The sequence below is a fragment of the Ischnura elegans genome, chromosome 3, assembly GCF_921293095.1.
Source record: "Ischnura elegans chromosome 3, ioIscEleg1.1, whole genome shotgun sequence".
NCBI classification, from domain to species: domain Eukaryota; kingdom Metazoa; phylum Arthropoda; class Insecta; order Odonata; family Coenagrionidae; genus Ischnura; species Ischnura elegans.
The window spans coordinates 111,886,841-111,910,428 of NC_060248.1; the positions used below are offsets into that span (position 1 = coordinate 111,886,841).

At 36.5% G+C, this 23,588-nt stretch overlaps 2 protein-coding genes across 2 annotated transcripts; one reads left to right on the top strand and one right to left on the bottom strand.

The window, feature by feature from the left end:
• The first annotated feature begins 1,267 nt into the window (after positions 1-1,267).
• LOC124156365 (coiled-coil-helix-coiled-coil-helix domain-containing protein 7) lies at positions 1,268-1,983 on the top strand. Its single transcript, XM_046530893.1, has 3 exons — positions 1,268-1,547; positions 1,627-1,725; positions 1,808-1,983. The coding sequence occupies exons 1-3, from the start codon at positions 1,476-1,478 to the stop codon at positions 1,913-1,915; spliced, it is 279 nt and encodes a 92-aa protein (XP_046386849.1). The 5' UTR covers positions 1,268-1,475; the 3' UTR covers positions 1,916-1,983.
• On the bottom strand, positions 1,977-23,576 carry LOC124156363 (ethanolaminephosphotransferase 1-like). The gene is made up of 8 exons (XM_046530891.1): positions 23,389-23,576; positions 22,015-22,083; positions 20,954-21,146; positions 18,503-18,771; positions 10,141-10,298; positions 7,467-7,647; positions 5,536-5,721; positions 1,977-3,675 (listed from the first exon to the last, which is right to left on the bottom strand). Exons 1-8 carry the CDS (start codon positions 23,440-23,442, stop codon positions 3,613-3,615), a joined length of 1,173 nt encoding a protein of 390 aa, XP_046386847.1. The 5' UTR covers positions 23,443-23,576; the 3' UTR covers positions 1,977-3,612.
• Positions 23,577-23,588: the final 12 nt, after the last annotated feature.

Genomic DNA, 23,588 nt, shown 5'->3' on the forward strand with positions numbered 1-23,588 from the left:
AAGCATAATATTATGCTTTGTGAAATGTATTGTAAAATAATTGTATTGTATGTATTGGTGATTTTTATTTCCCATGCTTGACGATAGTTACCTTTTAAAATAAATTCAACAATGAGTGTTGAAACAAATAATTATAAAGTTAAGCAGGTTAACTGAATCAAGTGGTGTGAATAATGGTAGTGTTTCGGTGCTGCGACACACTTTCAATTTAACCTCTTCCTGAGGCAAGACCTCCGATATGGGCCCCCCAATATTTTTTATAAGTCGGCGCCCCTGGGTGTTACGTATGTTTAAACGTATACTTAAAATTTGAAACATAGCGGAAAGTATATAGTGCATCATTTAATTTTGTTTTCCAATTAAATTTTCGTTATTATGGTTGTTTTGGCTATGGACATATTGATGAATATTAGTCCACGTTTACAAGGATATCATTAGGCCAAGAATCCGATATTTATTTATAAAATGATGTATTTTTAGTAAAAAGGTCACGAAGGGTCGAATTGCTGTTAAATATTGCGGTGCCATCACGTGCAGGTAACCCTTCATTATATTTTAATTAATTAATTTTTATTATGGGTATTTCTATTAATAATTAATTATGGGTAATTCTATTTGGAAAATAAGCACTACCAGGTGACAATAGAATTTATGGAACAAAGTTAACATAAAAGTAATACCGGAGCGGAGCAGAATCAAAGCAATTCGCTCCGCTTCGGGGAGCTACGACATGCCGCTCCACCCGAGTTCTCCGCTCCGACCTGCTCCGCTCCGCTCCGGCCAGTGCCGGAGCAACAATGAAGATCCGCTCCGCTGAGCACCCCGGAGCAACAATGAAAATTCGCTCCGCTCCACTGCTGCTCCAGGTCCCTGGTTCGAAACCAGGGAGAAAAATTTTGAAAAACAGGGTACTAATATTTGTAAGTAGAGGATTTTATAGTAATTTTAACACTTTTCATAATAGAAAAATATTTTATTTTTTAAACGCCCTTTTTAAATCTATGACTTTTCAATATCTTCTTTTATGAGGCAAAGTAATTGTGTTTATATATTTCGAGGGGGGTCCGGGCCCTCCGGGCTCCCCTCGCTACCAACGACGCAATAATCCTTCAATGAAAAAATGAAATCTAATTTTAAAAATTTTCTATACTCACAGTTTTTAAGCACCTTTATGCTTTTGTGCGAAGAGCAGTAGGTGATTTCATGCTAAAATTTCCTGCGTTTTCAACACATTAATTATAAATTCAAAACAATTTGGCGCTAGGTACGCTTGAATTTTTAGTAACAACTGACAATCGTAATTCGATCAGCGCCGTTGTTTTCTTGTATCTTGTTTTCTTTTGCCAAGTTTTCACGGAAAAGAATTTTCCGACAATTAGCCTCCATATTATGATATTAACCGTTTAGAGCTATTTATTTTCTTTCCAAATCTATGCGTGGTTTCCAGCTGTTGTGTAGGAAAACGTGAGTGTGAAATGCCCGAACCCGAAGAACGTCCGAAGAGGCCTGCTCATCAGAAAGACTCGTTCAAGAACCCTTGCTTCAAGGTGTGTTAATTGCATTCAATATTGGTGATAATCTTGCTAATTTTTAATGTTTTTATTTAATAATAATAAATTGAAACAGGAGCAAGCGATGTCATTTAAGTGCCTGGACGAGAATAATTTCAACAAGGAGAAGTGTACAAAGTTCTTCCAAAATTACAAGAATTGCCAGGATTTTTGGGTAATATTCTAAATATTCATTAGATATCTTACACTTTTTATCTATTTTTTTACAATCAATATTTATTATATAAAATTTGCAGAGTAAAATACGCAATGAAAGGCGTAGACAAGGAATAGAACCGTACCTGCCGTTTCCCGAGGATCGAGAGAAGATAAAATCAGAGTACATGAAAAATAGACAGAGTTGATTGCCGTAATAAATTGTAGTTATGTACATATTTAACCTAAGGAATAAAGTGCTCCTCAATATAAGGTATTCAATAGCTGTTTATTGCCTGAAGAATCTCTGGATAGTAAAACATTATTCGAAAGAAAAACAATTTATTAGCTTATGTAGTGCAAATAAAATGCATAAGATGCACCTCACAATAGCTCAGCATTCCAATTTTTTTTCTGTACAATGTTTGGACTCATTAACTCGATCAAAAAGAGGCACTTAGAGCCCATACAACACCATGATTACAGAAAAATAAATAATTCAGAGATTCACTCCTCTTGAAATGACTGAATTTTACATGGAGCCAGCACAATTCTGTGTTTATAAAATGACCAGTCACACTTGAAACCTTTGGTAACAGATGGTACAGTAGCATCACAAGTATGTATATATATCAAGAAAAGTCAATGCTTCTCATTTAAAATGCATTATTACAACTTCTTATTTCTAGGCATCATCAAATGCTATTACCCTCTCACAAAAGAGGTCTATACATAAATAAAGCATAATGATTTCATGTAATGTTTGAAGGGGAAGCATATGCATGTATGCACACTTGTCTATATGGCTTAACTGATGCTAAGCCAACAACAGCACCCCCTTATGTTTAGGCAAATATAAAAATAAGGATTGTATACCTAAGCAAAAGTTCATATAAATCAAGAGCAAAACAAATAAATAAGAAAGAATGTAACAATTGCCAGCAATAACTTATGCCAGCCAAGCTGCAAGTAAAAATGACTCAACAATTCTAAATAATGGAGCAAAGGCATGAACATATTTTAAAAAGCATGATTTTTTTCAATACTAAAAACACAGAAAAATTATACTACAAAACTTATATTCATCACCATGGTTGATTTGATTAAAATTAATGAAAATCACTGGTGACACTTCATATAACAGAAAAAATGATTCTCTTTTTACTTACCTGAGCTTCAAAACTTGGGGGACAAGAATCCCTAAGGCAAGAAAAAGTCAATTCAACTCACATGTAGAATGTAACAAAAGTCACAAGTAGTTCTCTCTAAGAGGGTAAATCGTCCGAGGGACAACACATGCTAATCAAGAGATTGTTTGGTTACAATGATTATACAAAAAACCAAATGGAGAAGAAGTGCAAAAAACAAGGCTACATACAACAAAAACCACACAGACCATGCACAATCAAAATCAATACCATAAAACAGTAAATTCTGAAGTTTAAGATGACACCAATTGAATACCTGACTCTTGACAACACTTAAATGTAAAAACGGTGAACATGAGAATTGACTTTGACACAAAAACTGAGTGTCACATCTTGTATCAATAGGAAACAAAAAGGACATCAATAATTAACCTTTAACATGAATATCATAGTAACATATGGCACTCAAAGAGTGAATTTTCCGGTCATGCCATTGTCAAATGGCAATGATATCCACTGTACCTTCAGTCATTCAGTAGTCACTATAAAAATAAGATCACCCAGTCATTCAAAAACATTCATACAAAAACTATTACACTGCAATGCTAGGTATTAGTGATTCTGTGAGATATGGCAACAATGTATTCAGGGATAAAGGATGTGTGTGGTTTTGTTTAATTTCTCTGCCAGAGTTTCCCAACTCTGCACTCCTAAACTCCGTACATTTCTCTTGATTAACATGCGCTGTCGGCAAGTAGTCATTCATCGTGGGGCTTTATTTTGAAGCAGTAAATCTTGAAGTGCTTGCACATCTGGCGAACCTACAATGAACAAAAGACAAGAATATTTAGAGCAAAAAAACCCCGGGGCACATTCAGGAGGATGATTTCAGAGTCAGCCCTTCCCCCTCACCTCCGTAGCCAAAGTCGGACTTGAGGAATTAAGGTTCTCATTGTATTTAAAATAGTAAAATCACATTAAACCAATTTCTACCGTGCTGCTTATATTTCAAAATATTTTTCATAAAAAATCCATTTTATGTTAAGTGATCATAAGAAAAAAAACTTTGATTAATATCTATGAAACTTCTACACCAAAATAATTTCAGAACTATGCCACATAGGAAGCAAGCAAGGGCTGTATGACTACCGAATATGTTATCCTTTTTTATAATACTAAGGCAAAGTTGCAAACAATAGTTGTCCATGAAGGTTAAAGGGTTTTATTCCATGATCCCTCGTGACTTGAAAGGATGTTTCTGTTTTCTTATGCAGAGATGGGACATGTACCTTTGAGCCGAACATGATTAAGAAGAATAAGAATGTGATACTTTTACTGCATGTGCACTGATAACAACAGTTTTTGGGCTCATACTGACAGCAAATCAATAGGAAACATGAAGTTTCCATCAGATGATGAAGTGAATGCATCGAAATAAAAATGGGGAAACCAACGAGAGACTATTTGTGTGGAAGCATGGTTCCAACACCAACATGGCATAGACAGAAAATTAACCTGAAGGGAGGCTTCATCAAGATAAATTAGAAGTGGTTTTCCATTCCATGAACCACAATATTTTTCACTTGGAGATTCAACCCAATGTTTAGCCAGGATCAAAAACAGTTGCAGAATGTCCACCAAATCTTGATTTTTTCCCAACATGTATCCCAGGAAAATATTTAGATTTTCCAGTCCTATATTCCATTCTCTTTCCAAAAAACTTCAGCTAACAATTGATCGTTCACTCAGACTCATAAAATTTCAATTCCTTAAAAATGAACACGTAAATGGAAGGGAAAGATAAGTCACAGCAAAAAAGATCTTCCCTGTAAATCCATTCTCTTGTAATTTTCAAAATAAGAAAACATTTATGCTGCCAATCACTTTTTGTGAGTTGGTGATGTCATAACTTATCTGAAAAAGTATTAAGGCCATCGATTTTTCATCTTGGATAGCCTAAGTAGTAAGAGAACGATCGAAAAACTAAAAAGAAATTGGGGTCTCTTGATTAATATCTTTATTCAAATAAAATTGGAACCTCTATATCAAGGCCTATGTTGGAAGTCCCTAATGAAATAAATTACTAGTTCCCTACTTATGAGATTAATTAAACTAGGTCTTGAATACATGCTGTGCTTGACCTGTAGTGATGTACATATTAAGAATAATAGAATCCTTAACTGCTTTGCTACTCAGTCTAATGATTACAGAAGTTAAGCTTCATATTTGAAAAAAAAATAAATTAAAATAAAGCTATCATGAGTAACCACTCTTGTCAGACTTTCATAAGCTTGCATTTTCTCATTGAAAAAGGAGAGTTTTCAGAATTGATTGCATTCCATAATTGGTCATCTCTTATTCATAGGATCATGATGGGGTATAGATAAAAAAAGAATGATCAATTTAGATGATAAGGAAAATCAATAATTCAACAGCATGTACTACACTACAGGTTTGAATTAAGGAAGAATAATCAACATTGCAAAAATTACAAAAGGGACAAAACCATTTATCATCTCATACTGTAATGATGAGGTTTCTGGAAGGCTAAGGATACAATTCCAACAATTAGTGATGAGAGAAATCTTTATACACATAACATAAACAAGTAGTTGAAAGAGATCGATGATAACATAAGATAGAGAAAAAGGATGTATTCAGGAGTGTCAGATATGACTTACCACACAAGCACCATAATGGATATGAGCCAGAGTGCAAAATACTGCCAATATATACAAGATGACTAGTTCACCATTGAGGGCAGGAGGAAGCACCAGTGACATGCACATCCCTACAAGAACAGGTAACAGCATCCAGTTCCAAACTTCACACCTAGTATTGCTCATCTGAGTTACTATAAGGCGACACTGAAACGAAAAAGGTAAAACATGAATTCAAGATAATTTACATAGATTCAAATAAACTTAATATTTCATATACTAGTTTCTATGTAATAAGTACATGCTGGTACACTGCATAGATGAAACTGGACTTTGCTCAATGAAAAAAATTAATTTTTACTAGTTTTATTTCCCTGGTCCTCCATTGAGGCCTTCATCCAAAGGGTAGGTGCAAAAGGAGAGGGACTTTTTTCCACTCTTGCTCCCCCTCTTAATGGAAGCTGTGGTTGAAAGGATGCACTTCTCTTTATGCTTTTCAAGGCAAGTAATCAAATAACTTTTAAAAAACAGTATAGAAATCAACTATGCATAAAACCATTTTTTGGAATTTGTATCATGAGATTTTGTTTACAAACTTAAGATTTGGATACAGCACCCCAAAAACCATTGTGAGAGTAAGAAATCACTACTAACCCAAATGTTTCACGCAAAACTACGTTTTGACTGGACTACAAATCCATACGATATTGAGGAAGCAAGGGGAGGATGGCTGTTCTATTCCATTGCTCATAGGGTTACTTTCGTTATCTTACACCAATCGGAAAAAGTAAAAGAATTGTTACTAAGAGGAATAAGAGTCAGAATTTGCAGTGCAGCTGAAAGTACCCATATTCCCTGATTTTCTCGCACAAACAGCTGCACACTTCACATAAAAAAATTAAAGACAGTAAGGTCATTTTTATGATACTTGCCTTGCCCCTCTGCCATAAAAGAAGGGAGAATGGGAATTATACATTTTTTGAAACCTTGACAATTTTTAACACAACACAATACTGGAACTATCAGAGAGAAAAGTAATGACAGAAGTAATTTTCCCGGATTTTTCAAAATTTCAATAGAGATAAACAATATAGCAATAAGCAAACCTAAATGAGAGGAGTGAAGGGAATTATGCTATTTTTTATACAAAAGACCATCAGTAGAAATCACATCAAAATTTTGAAGGCAAGATCAATGTGACCCATTATTTTAAAATACAAAAAATGAAGTCAACTTTTTTACGATTTTTTGAAATTTTCCTCGAGATATACAAATGGGAAGTACAGTCTAAAAAGATTCACAAATGTTCCTGCTCTAATCTTTAGGTAAAAATTAGTAGAAGTAGAAAAATTTGTTCATTCCATAGTCATGGTTTTGAGGTAGTCCAGCAAGGCCATCGTGCTCAAAGAAATATTCACGGATTAATGAAATCCAACCCAAACGGTTCATTTGGCATGTAAGCCTGCGATGAGAAAATAAATGACCCTGATTTAGTTTTGCAAGTCTCCTTCAGAAGTACATTGCAACCCCCACCACTACAAAAGACAATAAAGTTCATCCATTTTCTAAATGCATTTCAAATGAGGTATACATAAAGAAATACTCCTGCCAATCTCTTATTCCTGGGCTATTACATCTTTGGCCTAGTCTCAGCACTTTAGACCTGTTGATCCCAGCCCTGCTCACAAATGCAGCAAAATACCAACGAATTTTGATACTTCGGGGATTTTTGTTTGTAAATATCAAACTCACTCACAGGATCACAATCATTATGACAGTATTATGCACTACCACGACGAGCATGAGGAAGTGCACATAAGGCTCAGAATAAAAGGGGTACATGGAAATGATGTAGTCTGGGCACGTGCAATATGCAGATGTCTCTTAATAAGGAACCAGGATTTTCTGTGCAAGCATCTACAATATAAAGCATTTTGAATGGATCTACTTACACATATATTAGAGAAGATACTTCCAGTTAGGAAAAACACACAACGAGGATCAGCATTCATAATATCTGACGGTGAGTATAAGACCCAAATAGCAGATAATGCAATGAAAGTTACAACAGGTACCAATGGTCTGACTGCTTCATAGAAGGTTCTCATTTTCCCTGTCTTGTCCTTGTATGACCTTTGAAATGAAAGTTGCAGTTTAAATTAGAAACTAGACACACTTTATCCCGGAGGATAATGAATTAAGGCAAAATTATAACCCAGCAAGTCAAATAAAAGTGTATCCCAGAGCAATACCTCCACTGTAAAAATGCTCAACAATAGCCCACCAAATCAAATCCGCTCATCCAGTACAACTAGGGCTATGAGATGAGCGGATTTAATTTGGTGGGCGATTGTTGAGCATTTTTGCAGTAGAGGTATCGAGAGTTATCCTTGACTTGGAGGACTCACCAATACATAAGTCTATGATAGGGAAATAAATTGGAAACAGTGGAGTCATTGGTTAATACTTCAAGTAGAATGCTAATCACCTTATATATGTGCAGAAAAATAACCAAATAAACAGGTAGTTAATACGCTGAATTAGCTTTTCTATCATAAAATATGTCATTTGCAGTGTAAGCAAACACCCCCTCCCCCCCTTACTTTTCCTTCTCATTTAACATAAACATTAAATTTCATGTGAATGAGTAGCATTAAAGTAATTATTGCTGATAAAGGAATAAACATGCAAACATTATTCAAAGAATAAATGCATTCTTCTTGAAAATGAGGCTATTATACCTTCTAAATCAATTTCTTTTGCTGTCAAACCTTGTAGAGCTAAAAAAACAAAAAAAAAACTGGTACATCTCAATTGCCCGCTGTTTCTCCCACTTCTCAAATCATAGTTGAAAAACATTCCATTGCTAACCCTATTGGCAAAATGTAATGTTAAGTTGTTTACATCAGTAGTGGGTCATCTCAAAAAACCATAGGAATTCATTGATCTCCTTTACCCTCTATCTCTCATGATGTCACTAACTTAACACATTGCGTACCGGGGTATTTAAATTCCTAGGAACGCCGATTCTGGGTGGAGGAATTGAGATTGGAAATATGCCTTTTGTTAAAATATGGTTAATAAGCTAATGTTTAGAATATAACTTTACCCAATCGAACTTTATGATGCATCAATTCATTATGAATAACGAACAACAACTGAAAACGTACTAACGAATACGTATTGTACGCTTTAAAATTGGTTAGGCTGACGCGCTTAAATTACGAGAATCTTCGTCATCCGTCTGGAACGTTCGGGGAAAAAAATGACGAGAATTCTCGCCATCCGTACGCAAGATGTTAAGGACCAGGAGGCAACTTAGGAATTTTTTTTCTGTATTTTTAAGTCGGTGGATGTAAACAGAATTTTTTTTTCAACAAGCATATTTCCTCATCCATTGTGAATAAATGAATGACATAGCAAAATCATAGGAAGTAAACAATCCCATAATTTAATGTGAATGATTATCCTCAAACCCAGAGAAACAATCTACAGGTGCCCATCCCTATTCTCCTGCTTCTCTTGGCATCACATCTCAAGTAACTGGCAACAACAAACTGACCACCTTCACTCACAGGAGCAAGTGACAAGGTTGGCCTAGCAGTGCAATTAGTACTCTAAAAAACGTGGCATAAAAAGATAAGAAAGTAATGGATGGGATCAGATATGAGAAATTAACAAACATTAATCCATTTCACATGACCCAGTGTGTTTGGAGGGTGGGGTCAGGCAGGAAGAGCTGGAAACCAGTCACATGGTCTTGAAGTAAATGTTAGAAAGCATTAGACATATGGGCAGTAAAAGCCAGATATCTACCAGAGTTCGGTGTAGCTTGGGAATTCATTGCATAATGATCTGAATGCTTTGGGACAGGATATGCAAAGGAGTGCATGGACTTTGGGACAGGAACTTTAGCGAACAGTTTCACCCACTGGGATCTATATAAATAAGGGAAACTCACAACAAAAAATCAGTTACCTGGACAGGGATTTCAACTTGGACCTTCCAATTTTATGCTGAATGCTCTGATCACTAACCCAAACCTGCCTGTTGCAATGTTCATTGAGCAATACAGCTAGTGTTTTAAGTTTGGTTTCACTCATTGGACATTGGGGCTCTATAGGAACCTCAAGGCATAACACCTATGCCCCTCTTTTATCTGTATTGCTCCTTAAAGCCTATCCAAAAATTCTGAGCTAAAGAAAATATCAAACAAAATAAATATTTCTGGATTCTTAATTACAGTCTACAGTGACTTTACCACTTTTGTTATGCTTTTAAAATCCCACAATACACTAATTCACAAAGGTAAATAATACATATAAGATACTAGGCTATTGCTGAATGAGTAGGTTAATATTTCCTGCCCTCAAACAATACACATTCCACCACTCACAGCAAAAAACATTGTAATTAAAAGGAGAAATAAGCCTTCCATCACTCAAACTGAGCTCTTGCCTAAAAACAATATTATCAATTGTCTCAAAACAAATACCATCACTTTGCTATAGAGCAGTTTAAGACATATGTTGAGTTCAAAATAAGTGCACCATGAGGTATGATGGGAAGAGATTTCCAATCAAAAGAAATAGACAATTAAATCCTTGATAAAATCTGCAGAATTACCTATAAATATTCCATAGCGCCACAGGAAGGTTGGTCACGATGGCCGATACATAGAAAAGAAGTTCAAACATATGTCCTGCAGACACATCTCCCGGCATATTAAACTTCCAAACCTGATGTCCACACACTGATGTAATGGCAAAAACTAATATGGTGGCCTGAAATGATTTATCAATTAATATATACATGTAATGCCATTATGATATACATAATCTGTCAGACAATCAGCCCTTTAATGATAAAACCAGCAACAGCAATCATTTATGTATTCACAGGAAACTTCATGAAATTATTTGGCAATTATTGCAACACCGAAAAACCTTACATTACATATTTGCATTATAACAACAAATAATTCAGCCTTTAAAATTAGGGTCCTCACCAAAATGCAAATGCAGAAACAAAACACCAGTAGTACTCCACACTCATTTAATAAAAACTGACCAGAGAATTATTTTTAGATTATGGGAAAATGTGGAGAACATTTGGTCATTGCATAAAATACTGTGAGAGCTACCAATAGGTTGGTTTCCTATTATTTTTTTTTGCCTAAATCGAAAAATTATTACTTCTGGAGTAGGTATTTCATGATTTTTAATTTTTAAATGACGATATCTATTTTTCGCGATTAAATGAAAAGTGAGAATTTTCTAGCGCGAAAACGCGACGGCTAAGTATGAATGATGGGAAAACTCCGTGTGACGTCCTTCTGGTTCCCGCTGCCGCAAGTGAGGTGACCTTGGGGCGAGGCTTTGAGTGCTGATACGACGCAGGATGCTAGCAGGTAGCAGAGTACCCTGCTAGCTGGTAGTGCTTGGCTTAAATAAGGATTATTAACCCGTTAACGCCTAGCGGTACCATATGGTACCAGCCGGTAGCGCAATGCTAAACGTAACGTTTTTGTCACTTATTGTAATTTATTTGGGTTTTTGAGAGCTTAAACATAATAAGAATGTTTTTATTTACATTTTCCCGAAAAGTTTGCTTTTTTAAAGGTGAAATTAACGTATTTAGAGCCGTTTGAAAATTGAGAATTTTCAGCTATGCGAAAAAAACGGAATTTTTAGTGCAAACATTTCGATTTTCTTTACTTGCGTCTTATGTACTCATAATACGAAGATGTTTTTATGTAATTATGATTGTTATAACATGTACATTTCATATTAAGTATGGTTTTTGTATGTGAGCCTAATATTTGGGATGTTATGATGCAGAACATTTTGGTGGTACCATATGGTACCGCTAGGCGCTTGCACTACCATGTTTTGGCGGAAAGCGTAAATACGAATATTTCTGTGGTTTTCGTTTTCTAACAGTTCTTTATTTTACAGTTATTTATTTTTCAACATGTATATTATAAATTTTGCGTTATTTAAATGTTATAACGCATATTAAATGAGTAAATAAATAATTGTTTTTGTTATAAGGACGTCATCCAAGTACATAAGGCCCTAATTTGTCCGCATTTTTTCAGAATCTCGTACCCTCACGAGGGCTAAGGAGTGGGAGGTATAATTGCATACCTGAATCCTATTTAGAAAAACATGAATAGGAAGAGTATCGGTGTACATACTCAATTAGGAAGGGGGTATGATGGGGAATAAGGGGGCTTGCTAAGGGGAAAATTCAATGACGGCTGGCGGCGAGAGACGACCACGCGACAGGCATCACTTCGACAAGAGCAGCGTAATCCTAATTTTTATCTAACGTATCTCAATCACACTCCGATACTTTTCACACTTTCATGTGCTAGTAAAACCGAAATAACTTACACATACTGCTTAAAATATAGCATGTGCTGCTACAAAGAGAGGATGAATACCTTCCTTCTGACTGAGGAAAATGGAATAACGAGTGGACGACAATTTTGTTCGAACTTGAAGTTGTCGTTCGAAAAGATGGACAGTCAGCTGAGTTTATCTCAAGAAATGACTGAGAATTTTCAAAAGTGTAGTGAAACTGGACAGAGCCGTAAAGCACCCAAAAGGTATGAAAATAGGGAGGAAGGACACATTTTTGATGATGAAGAGATCGTAAAGCACGAAAGGATTTCTCGTAATCCTGATTACCAACTCACTGTTTCATGAAGCATTCCCAACTTGAATATTTGAACTGTTCTTTGACGAAAATGTCCTAACATACTCAGTGTTAGAGTCGAATAGGTGTGTACAATCTTGCAACTGTTATGACCCAAATATAACACATGAGGTACTGAAAATATTTGTTGCAATTCTTTTTATAAGTTGGCATAAAACGACTCCCAGTAAAAGGCACTATTGTGAGGCAGCACTAAACGCCGGAAATAATCTTGTTTATTACACAATGAGACGTAACAGATTTCTACAACTTCGTAGGTTTATTCATTGCGGTGATTATGGATATGTTATGGATACCGTTATGGATAAATCATATAAGATATGGAAAATGCGCCCTTTTATGGGCATGGCAAAAGAAAGATTCGGCGGATATTTCAGAGAAAAGCAGTCCTTGAAATTCAATGAGTCGATAATGTTCTCTTTTGGAAGACATGGCTGTTAGCAATTCATGCGGGGGAGGCTAATTAGGTTTGGCTAGAAAATGTGGTGCATCAATAGCTCAGATTGCTACTTCATAAAACTAAGGAATGTAAAAGCCTACGAAAAAGAAATTGGGAAAGATGGTGCGGGGTCGGCCAAATGTTTGTGGCCCATTTTTACTTGGATTCTGGATGCAATGACGCCTAAAGCATGGATGCTGAGGCGGAAATCGTGAAAAAACATAACTCAGCTTGAGTTCCGAGGCCAGTAGTATAATCACAGCTGGATACAAGGATCCCCTAAAATATCAAGGACGTGCTAAATTTACCAGAAGTGCGACTGGAATGGGGTACTTGGCTAAAGAAATAGATTTGTAATTGATTCATGTTTCAAAGATTGCATTCAACTGACAGCGGCCTATCTTCTTTCCAATGCCCCTGATAGGCTCGACGGGCACAACCAACAAATAAACTCCAATCCCCAGCAGGGACGGTGTGCTACTGAAAACTGAACCAGTAGAATAAGAACAGAATACTTTAAATGCAATGCAGTGACAGCTTTGTTCATTTCCACGTGCGGCAACGACTGAGTGAAACACTAAAATCATATTATTCTTGATTTCTACGTCAATTATACATAACTTCTATTTTATATACAATAATATTTAATAATTAATTGAATATTATCGCTATTTGAGCGTAATTTTGGATGAAAATGAATGTATTTTCCGGAAAATAATAAATATTTAACGTTTTTGGCTTAAAAATGTGATTTTCGAAAAGTTTTTCAAATTTCGATTTTTTGACCCCTTAAACGCCTAGCGGTACCATATGGTACCAGGCTGTATCTCGGTAACTATTAGAGATAAAAGAATAAAATTTGCACTGAATGACTCAGAATTTCATTCGTATTAAAACATATGATTACCACAAAAATCGCAGAAACTTTTTAATTCAGGCGTTACCGGGTTAATACCTTATCAAACGAAGAAAACTTTCCGACCTTAGCCAGTTTTAATAGGTGATTATTAAGACATGTTTCCCTGAGCTCTGTGCCTCATGCATGCATTGGTAACCTCAGACGATGTAAAACTCCTATCTACTCGTATAGAAACTAGGTCCCTGTGACGTCACGTGGAGTGGCATCGCATGGGCGCCAATCTGGCCTTTTTCAAATGCGGTTAAAATAGACCATTGCCATTCGTCTAAACTGGGTTTTCTAAAACCAAATAATTTGTATACACCCATGTCTCTTATAGCGCAATTTCGATTAGCGCAATTTCGATATAGCGCAAATTCGTTCCTCGGGGAAACATTGCAACGCAGTGTAGCCTAATCAAAAATCTTAAACGCTCTCGTGATAAAACGTGAACTTGCGCTAAGTACACACGAAATTTCTATCAATTTACGCATATTAATATTATTTCTTGCCTCAAATCTTCTTTTTTGTTTATATATTAATCGAAATTCATTGCTGCGCAATTGCCAAAAGTATTACTCGTCATTGGGTCTAGATAGCCGGCCTACCGAAGATTTATCTCGTCTCCTTAACAGAATGATAATAAATAATTTAGATCGTTAATTAAGCGTGGGGCTAGTGAAATGAGTTTTTTTTTCAGCAATACGGTTTGAGTATTTTTGCCGTCCTAGGTTACGGGGCAATTGACTTCCAGGTAGAGTCTATGCTAAAGCCTTCAAGGTCATCGGTATTCACGGGGGAGAAATGGAGCGGTGACCGAGTTGCGCATGAATAGCGTCAACACATAAAAGGGTCCGCTATAGAGTCTTAAACACAATGGCTTCGTTCCCTCCCCGCAGTCATAGCCCTTCTGCGTCTCAGGAATACAGTTCAGCAGAAGAAGGTGATTTGGATAGAGCCATACAGAGTAAAAACCAAGAGAATATGGCAAAAAATAGGAATGCGTGTAGAAAAATCAAGAATTTATCAAGAAAAACCATTAACCTAGAAGAGGACTTGAGAGAGGTCAATTGCTTTGAAAATGGAGAGCGTCAAAGCGATATTGCGCGGAAGTTTAAACTCACGATGCCTTATTCTGAATAAAGACGAAGCTAAAATATCAGTGACCTCAGCCGCACCAACTTCAACCAAGCGGTCTACACATACGGAAAGTTCATAGTGAATCAGTTCAAAAAGACGAGAGTGGTAATCGCTCCGAGACATTTAGTGAAAGCTCCGGTTGGTTCCAGAATTTAATCGGCAAGCAGGTATTTTCAGTGCAGCGATATCAGGTGAATCTGCAAGTGTTGATAGCGCAGCCACCACAACATTTTCTGATGAACTCCAAGCTGTTATTGAAAGTGGCTCCTTTCCCCCTCAACTAGTTTTTAGTGTTGATGAGACGATATTCTTTTGGAAAAGAATGCATTCTCGTTCATTCATTTTAAGGGAAGGAAAACCTGGGTCAGGTTTCAAGGCATTTAAAGACTGTTTCACGTAGCTGCTAATGACTCGGAGGACTTCAAATTAAAATGATTTATCATTCATAAACTCCGCTAGCTATGAAATGGCATTTAAAGTAGCATTTTCCTGTCATTTCGATGAGCGACAAAAGGGCCTGGGTGACACAATAGTTGTTTTTAGACTAGTTTGAAAAATCATCAACTGCCGGCAACGCATTACGATCCCCTGAGATAGCAGATGTTAGCCCACCCGCACGACAGGATGGAATTTCGAAAGCACGTAAGAATTTTTTTTAACGTGAATAAAAGTCTTTGAATGCGTGAATACTATCTTTAAAGATGTTTTAAACTATAAATATTTCTAGAAATAATGTTTTCAAAGGCTTTTTATGGGAATATAGATGTTTTAGAGGAAATTCAATACCCAAGACCTATGCTACCAGGAACGCATCCCTATCTTCCCTATGTTAAAACGCTCTCGTATAACGCAAATTCGTATAGCGCAAAGACCCCAAGGAACGCATCCCTTGCGCTATACGAGACATGGGTGTATTTTGAATACACTAATGGTGGGTAACGAATCGCAATCAATGCCTTTCGTTTTCTTTGATGAAGGAAACTACCCTATTCCAAACTGTTCCAAAAAATCACTGATTTCATAATTAACATTACTAAAATGGCTACCAAAACACAAAATGTATTGAAATTTTTTAGTTATCAATCCCATTAACATAACAGTTTCTAATTTCTTTTTCTACAAGACATGGTCTCCAGTGTTACTTTGTGGAACAGCTTCATCATAAAATAAAATAAAAATACTTGGTTCCATTCCACACTTTATATTAAATAATACGACCCGGGTTTCTGCATAGCATAGTTCCTGATGATAGCAAGATATGCAGAAACCCGGGTCGTACTATTTAAAATAAAGTGTGGAATAGAACACAGTATTTTTCTTTTATTTCATAATTTCTTTTTCACTATCTTAGAATGTTTTTCCTCCAATTTGGCCAATACGTACAACAAAAGTCATAATTGCCAAACTTCACTTCATACATTCCACTATAGTATCCTCACACCATTTTCTTCAGTATTAAAAAGGATTTCTCAACAGTACCAAGGTGATACAATTAAGCTCCTCATATTAGCCAGATAATAGCCTCTAAAGTTTGCACGCTGTACTTCAGAAAAATAGCAAAAAGTAATGTATTTTAAATCTATTCTCAGGTGAGAGGGCAGTAAAGATTTTTATGGATTTGATTTTTCTATATTTTAAACAACTTAAATGTCGCAAACCTAGGTATAACCATTTTTCACTGCAATTATATAGATTTTTTACCATTGTTTAACAAAATTTACTTTCAGTAGGAGTATATTTACAACTCATAAAAGTCATAGTTCTCCAAAAGGCAAGTTTGTGCTGATGGTGATGGTCAAGAGTCACATGGAATTATCATGTCGGTAACCTTGGGTATGTGATAGATGGAAAATTCAGAGTAACTCATTATAATACAAAAGTTAAATCTTTAAAATTTACCTCAATACCTCCATTGAAAATATAAAAACTGAAATTTTATTGTCTGTTTTTTCTCAAATTAAGGCAACCAAAGGAAAGGAGAGAATAACTGAGCCACTGATTGCAACAATGTTTAGCAATTTTTGAATGAATACATACCGTATAAGCGCGTGTAAGAGGCGCACCTTTTTTCCCAGAAATTGCAGCCGAAAATGAGGGTGCGCATTTTACACAAACTTCTTATCTACTCCCCTTAGCTCCCCTTTACCGGTCGCAAGTCCAAGGGGAACTGAGTGGCCTTGGTTTTCAGCGTGAGTCAGTTATCTGAAACCCTGGGTCAAAAACAAGCGGCACGCAGGGGAGTTTCTCCCTTATTGACGTATTTTTAAAATGCTCCTGTTTGCTTTTTTGTAAGCATCGCACCGTCACGTCGGTACCCCAGAGGTGAACATGGAAAAGATCGCACGGGTTTTTCGCTCCGGAGGGCGCACTAAATTTACCGCCACGAGTGGGCATCCCGCGGCATTTATACTGCCTATAGTAATTGCTTATCAAACGTAGAGAAACGCGTAGTTTTGAAGGACATACCTGGTTAATAGTCAATATCTGTCTTGCCGAGTAATTTCCATTACGTTGAGGACCTGATTTTTCAAAAGTCATCTTCAGACGCTAATATGAGGATTATTGCAACTGAAAATTATATTGGTGTCAAAACCTGCACTTCAAAAATTCGAACGAGTGTGCTCACTGTTGGACTAAATTGTGGATAGAAGACATCAGAAATGCTTATAAGTGAAGAGCGCTGAAGGAGAGGTCAAGGGGAAGGAGCGCGCTCCCTCCGTCTTCGAAGAAACGAGGCTACCAGCAAAGGAGCAAGGGACGAACACGTCCGATCTTGCATGTGACGTCATTGCCTACAAAGCGAAGGGGCAGCAATGTGATATACGCAGTTTGCATTGCCTGAAGTTTCCAGTCCGTCTCGTCTTGTTTGAATGCACTTATGCTACGCTTGTTCCTTCAGATATTGTGCTGTTTGGACTATTTTGAATATTAGTAGCCTAATTGTAACTATAAATCTTTGTGTCAATCGATTATAGCTTAAAACCTTAAATTCTGTCAGATATGCGTCACGTTAGATCTCTTTCTTTTTTAGAACCTCGTGCGTGTCATACAATTATTGAAAGCTATCGAGATATCTTCGGGCTCAGTAGATGACTCACCTAGCATGTGGCCTCCAGAAACTGGGAGATCGATCAAGGTCAGTTGGTGAGATGGGGTAGGGATGAAACACGTTTCCATTGTTCCCCTGTAACTTGATATTTTCCTATTTTCGTGTGGGGTCTCGGAAAGTAAAAAAAAATGGCAGAGGCATTGTCTGATGGAGGGCCGAGTGTGGCTCCGTTAAATCTATGACGTGGTTATTATCCTACAGCGCTGAGATTGCCCCGATTGTTGTCTAAGCTCTTGGGAAGGTTCATGCTATGTGCCTGCCGTGTTTTGCCTTAAAATTTTCCACCGCTGCAATTCTATTGCAATACTCCTGTGAGAGCATTTAAACAAAATTGTTCGTGAATAGGACAAGCATCGTAGAGCAACGGCATATGCGAAGAGAGGATCGGAACTCTTTCTACTCCCTCTTATGCCGCCATTACCGCCGCAGTTATCAAAATTTCCTCTTTCAATTAGTATTGAAAGAAGAAATTTCGATAACTGTCGAAATTCCAGGCATACAACTGCAACACCGCGCGATAGTATAAAAAAAATGCCACAAATTGTTTTTCTTCATAGCTTCGATGCTCAAAATAGGGGTGCGCCTCTTACACGTGTTCGCCTCTTAAATGTGTGCACCTCTTACACACGCTTATACGGTACTTAAAAATAAAAACCTCAGAGAGCATGCAGAAGCTTACCAGCATTGATGCATCATATCCCCAAGGGAGGAAAAGTACACCAGTATTGTATTTTTCCCAGTGAGATATATAAAAATTGATGAAGACATTCCACAAACAAAAGTACATCCTCACGGGTTGTATACTGTAGTCATTCGCAGAACGTCCAAATGCTGAGTACATGCATGTAGGAATGAAGAGAGCTGTCCAAGAATCCAAACCATGGTCAAAAAGCTCTCCCAATGGCCCACTTGTACCAGTCCGTCTGGCTTGTTTTCCATCAATGCCATCTGTAAACAGTCAAAAAATGTAAACACTGGACCATCACTTCCTTCTGTCTTAATGAGGTTAAACAAGGATGTAATAAAATATTTTCACGAAGATTCCCATAGCATCATCAAATATAACATCAATACATTTTGAATCATTTACAGTACATTTAAGGCTTAAGTAACATCAGTAGAGATTAATCAAATACGCATCAACACGGGAAACCAAGTAGCCCAGAACAACATCATAAGTACTCCAGAGAATGGAAGTTAAAGCAAGTCTCATTACTGGGAACTTTGCCAAATTAAAGTAGACTTAGGTTCGAAGGGAGACGAAGATAATGACAAAAAATGATGCAGCACCACCGTAAATCCAACAATGTAACTAAACTCGTAAATCCATTTGAGGGTTAACAAGGATAAACCTCTCAGAGAATTACCAAAACAGGGTAGGTCTGGAGTGGATACATGACAAGCTATCACAGCGTTAACTGATACAGTCTTCTCCTGAGAAAGACTGGCAGCTTGACAACATGTCTATAATCCACTGATGATTGTGGAAAATTGATAGCTGATGAATTATCTTATCAGAATAATTAGAACAACAAATTAGAATAAAGTACTCAGTCTTGAGAGGCAAATCAACGACAACACTATTACGACACCTAATTCCAATTCACCAAAAGGAAAAGGCCACCATTTTCATAGACATGAGTATGCCAGTGACACTCCTGATGAAAAGTGGATTGTTTTTGAGGCCGCAGCGAGAGGAAGCCCACGTGAAGGTGTCACAAAAAAACAGGGTTAGAATGGACGTGGGATAACCTACAAACTACCTCTTCCCTCAAAACATGGAACAAAATAATTTTACCCTCATTCAACTCGAACTGATGCTTAAGGGCGAGTAATTTGCCAAGAAATACCAACAAAATTTTAATGGCTATGGCATCATCAGCATAATGTCTTGCAAATTTTTGTTAATCTATTTGATTTGCAATTTTCCCATGCCGCTTCCCTGTTTCTTTGTGAAACCCTCAGCTTCATCCTTATATAGACATATGTGTATAATGCCCTTGCGGTTACTTCTTCCTTATGGTCAAGGCATGGGAAAAACTAACACCCAGAATCCAAGTCCTTATCAAACGTTGCCCTGTGCACATTATCTTCTTCAGAATGTTTAATGAAACACGTTTCCACAAAGCAGATAAAATTAAATACATTTAAATTAGGGTGAATTGATTTACCGCCAGTATTTAAGTTATGCAAGTGAGTTAATATGCCACCCTTGTTATCATTCCCAATATCAGACTGACGCATGATGCCATATTTTAAAATTTGTTTGTGCAAATACCCGGTGAAAAAAAATATTAGGTTTTCCATGGTGTTGCAGCTTGCCATTTACTTCTCTTAACAGGATCTTTTGGAGCAGGGAAAAATGAAAGGGTAGACTTTTAGGAGCCATACCCCTCATTACACCCTGGTGCGACACAGCTTTGGGGAATTTCCAAATCCGACGAAAATAAAGCAAACGAGCTCCTTTGTCAGTTGTAGTATCCACACCGAAAATTACCTTCGCGTTCAGAAATGAAAAACATGTTAAAAAACTCAGTTTAATGCTTTTTTAAGAGCGAATAACTTTCATAAATATACCGTACCACATAAAAACCAAGGGTTGACTGCAAGTGGTGCCCGCAGTACGTTAAAATTCTGCAGCCTCAAAAATGTGGCACTAACATTGAACAGTAGGCATGAGAAGTGTCACTGGCATGGACATGAGGAATGCCATCGCTTTAAAAATTCATTTAATATTGCTTACAGTCCAGCCGACGAGAGTTGTCCGATGACAGTTCTAAAGGAGGGGCGGAGAAACCTGCGACAGAAGGGTTTGCAGCCAATCGCTGTCCCCCAAACGCACCTCACACCCTTGCCAAGTCATACAACGTTGTCACATGCATATGAAGCACCGAGCAAGCCTGAACCACCAAAACAAGCCCTTTCTTCGAATTACCAAAACAAGGGAGTCTTCCTTTGGTCCTTCATGCTCGTCGTCCCTTCTGGCTCCTTTCTTAAGGGAAGCCTTTTGTTTATATGTGAGGTGTGCGTTTTCCTTTTTACCTGGCAACCTTGCCCCATACCCCTTTTTCCTGTCATCGGACAACTCTCGGCGGCCGGACTGTACTGTACTCTATAGCCTAATACATACCTAGAGTATAAGCCAGGAAAAAATTTATGGATGCAAATCCCCAAACCCAATGAGGGATAGATGGAAACTCAGGATGGTCATCACTTGAAGCATAAAATTCATAATCATACCATACAAACAACATGAAGTTGCCAACTGTGAACAGGAAGCCCACAAAAGTTAAAAGGTTTGGAGCAACCCATTTGGGAACAAGCTGAAAGGGAAATATCATAAATAAATGAAAAATGTGAAATGGGCAACACACACAACAAAATTAAATTCATAAAAATCACACCAAACAAAGTCACAGAGTAAAAATTGGATTGTCTTCCAGAGAAGGCACCTCGCATCCAATAATGATTATCCTAAGATCAGTTTGAATAAACTTGATTGGGGGGGAATTTCACATGAACTTAAATACCAAATTTTAAAAATTCTAATTTAATTACCCCCCTATGAACAACCCTCAAACTCCACAGTCTCTTTACCAACATAATTTTAAAAAGTTACAATTAGAGGTGCAACAAAGGATGGTGATATTTAGAAAATTTATTTTGTTCTTAAAATTTTTAATACGTTTTATTTAATATGCATGTATTTTAATAATTAGATTTTAAAATTTTCATTTGACTATTTTATAAAATCTATGCAATATTTGTTCAATATACATCTCATAGGAATTTCATAGAATTGTTACATCTGGAAGAAATAGAAAAATTCTGGAGTGAGCAACAACAAATTCAAAATTCACTTTTGTATCTTCACACTCAACTTCCTTCATTAAAAAATACAAAAATGCTGAGGTGCTAAGGGCAATTTTTAAAATATTTTTGAGTGTTTTTAACATTGAATGATGCATGAAATCGACAGACTTCATGATAAGACACAATATCTACGTAGTTTTTGGCAGTAACTTTATATCCATGATCACAAAGACTTTATAGAAAAAATATTCACAATTTGCAACCAATCTCCCAGCTTTGGGTCATGTTGGCAGCAGTGTTGATTTCAAATGGAATGACTCTAACACTAAAAAAATAATTTCGGATGATATGGTTTCTTTTCCAAACACACTGTTTTACCTTCACAACATTGTTCCAGAATGGGTGCATAACATATATGCTTAGTGGACTGGTGTCCAGGGAGCTGTACTGTAATAGAGGAAGAGGGAGACACCATGTCAATGAGTATTATACCCTGACAGTTGAATGCAATAACCTGGAGGAAAAAAGCATGAGTAATTTGGATCTTAAAATGTCAAATATTTTTGGTTCCAGTCAGCATAAAGAATATTGGTAAAAGAAGTTAAAGAGAAAAGACATAACAGAAGGAAATGACCACTTTTCGAAAGAAGTGAGGATTTAGCTCCATTAATGAATACAATTTATAGATAATTTTGTAAACATATTTAGAGTTAGTTAGGATATTTTTTCAAACACAAGCAGCAAAAAGAGTTCAAAGAATGAGAATATGCAAGAGTGTGAGAAATGAAACAATAGGCACCTATTATGTCTAAAAAAAACACATTATATCCTACTCGTGGGTATGCTTTCCTTGAATATGGTTCATAGATGATACGATGAAATTAAATTTTTACAGCAAAATGATCATTTTCGTGCCCATTTAAATGTTAAATTCTGAGACCAAAGATGATATCGCACGCATGAATGGGAAAATATGATGAGACAAGATAGGATATAGAAACTTGGTACCAAAACGTAACATGTAAAATATAATAAACAGAATTTCAATACTTCTGATTATAAATTTCAATCTTTACATTACTTTATCCGACTGAAATTTCTATAGATTTGCATACAGTCAATCTACTTTTGTCAGTAAACTGCTTCCATAATTCAAATAATGAAACTGATACACTGAGTTTTTATGGACGAATACAAACATTATTTTATGATTTTGATTAGTTCTTGCAAAGTTCACATTGCATTTAAGATATTCAAAGCATATTTCCGCAGATATTGCTTACAACAGGACCCAAAATCCCCTTATTCGGAAAAAAATTGAATGAAAAGTAATTAATTGGAGAATAATAAACAATTAATTGCCAGCAAAATATCACCTACGTAGGTTGTTTACGACACGTGAACCCTAAAGAAACAAAAATACTTTCCCAAAGAAGCCCAACCATCATTCCGTGATTAACTTTCAAAATCCAGTGCGTGTTTATCAAGAAAAAGCTGTCAGACAGGTTAAAGAAAAGAAATATAATACTAAGATAAGCGACCTCGTAGAACCACTGATTAACTACAGGGGCACTTACCACCCATTATTTCTAGATAGGATGGGCCATAAATAAATATGAAATTAAATGTAATGAACAAATTCATTACTTCTTTGTTGATTTTCCAACCAAAGAACTAAATTCGAGAGTGGTTGTACTTAAAAGCCAGAGCTAAAGAAGAGGTAGAGTAAAACATTCGAAGCGGTTCAAATACCTTGTAATGTTCAAATCCAGCTAGATGCTGCTGCGTTAAATATTGAACTTCCATTTTCAATTTTGATGTAATAGATATATACAATTTCAAAAAGACAAGCTCGATCGATAAGTTACAATAACTTTTACGAGTATGCCATGACTAAATAAAAACTTGCTTTCTTCCTCCGAACAACATTCCCTGGATTTCCTGCCCAACAA

Excerpts from the sequence above, each read along its gene's own strand:
- LOC124156363 (XM_046530891.1), bottom strand. The coding sequence starts at position 23,442 with ATGGAAGTTCAATATTTAACGCAGCAGCATCTAGCTGGATTTGAACAT. Across the intron at positions 21,147-22,014 it reads TCTGGAACAATGTTGTGAAG|CTTGTTCCCAAATGGGTTGC; the intron begins GTAAAACAGTGT and ends TTTCCCTTTCAG. Across the intron at positions 18,772-20,953 it reads TTTCCTGGCTTATACTCTAG|ATGGCATTGATGGAAAACAA; the intron begins GTATGTATTAGG and ends GACTGTTTACAG.
- LOC124156365 (XM_046530893.1), top strand. The coding sequence starts at position 1,476 with ATGCCCGAACCCGAAGAACGTCCGAAGAGGCCTGCTCATCAGAAAGAC. Across the intron at positions 1,548-1,626 it reads TCAAGAACCCTTGCTTCAAG|GAGCAAGCGATGTCATTTAA; the intron begins GTGTGTTAATTG and ends AAATTGAAACAG. Across the intron at positions 1,726-1,807 it reads AGAATTGCCAGGATTTTTGG|AGTAAAATACGCAATGAAAG; the intron begins GTAATATTCTAA and ends TAAAATTTGCAG.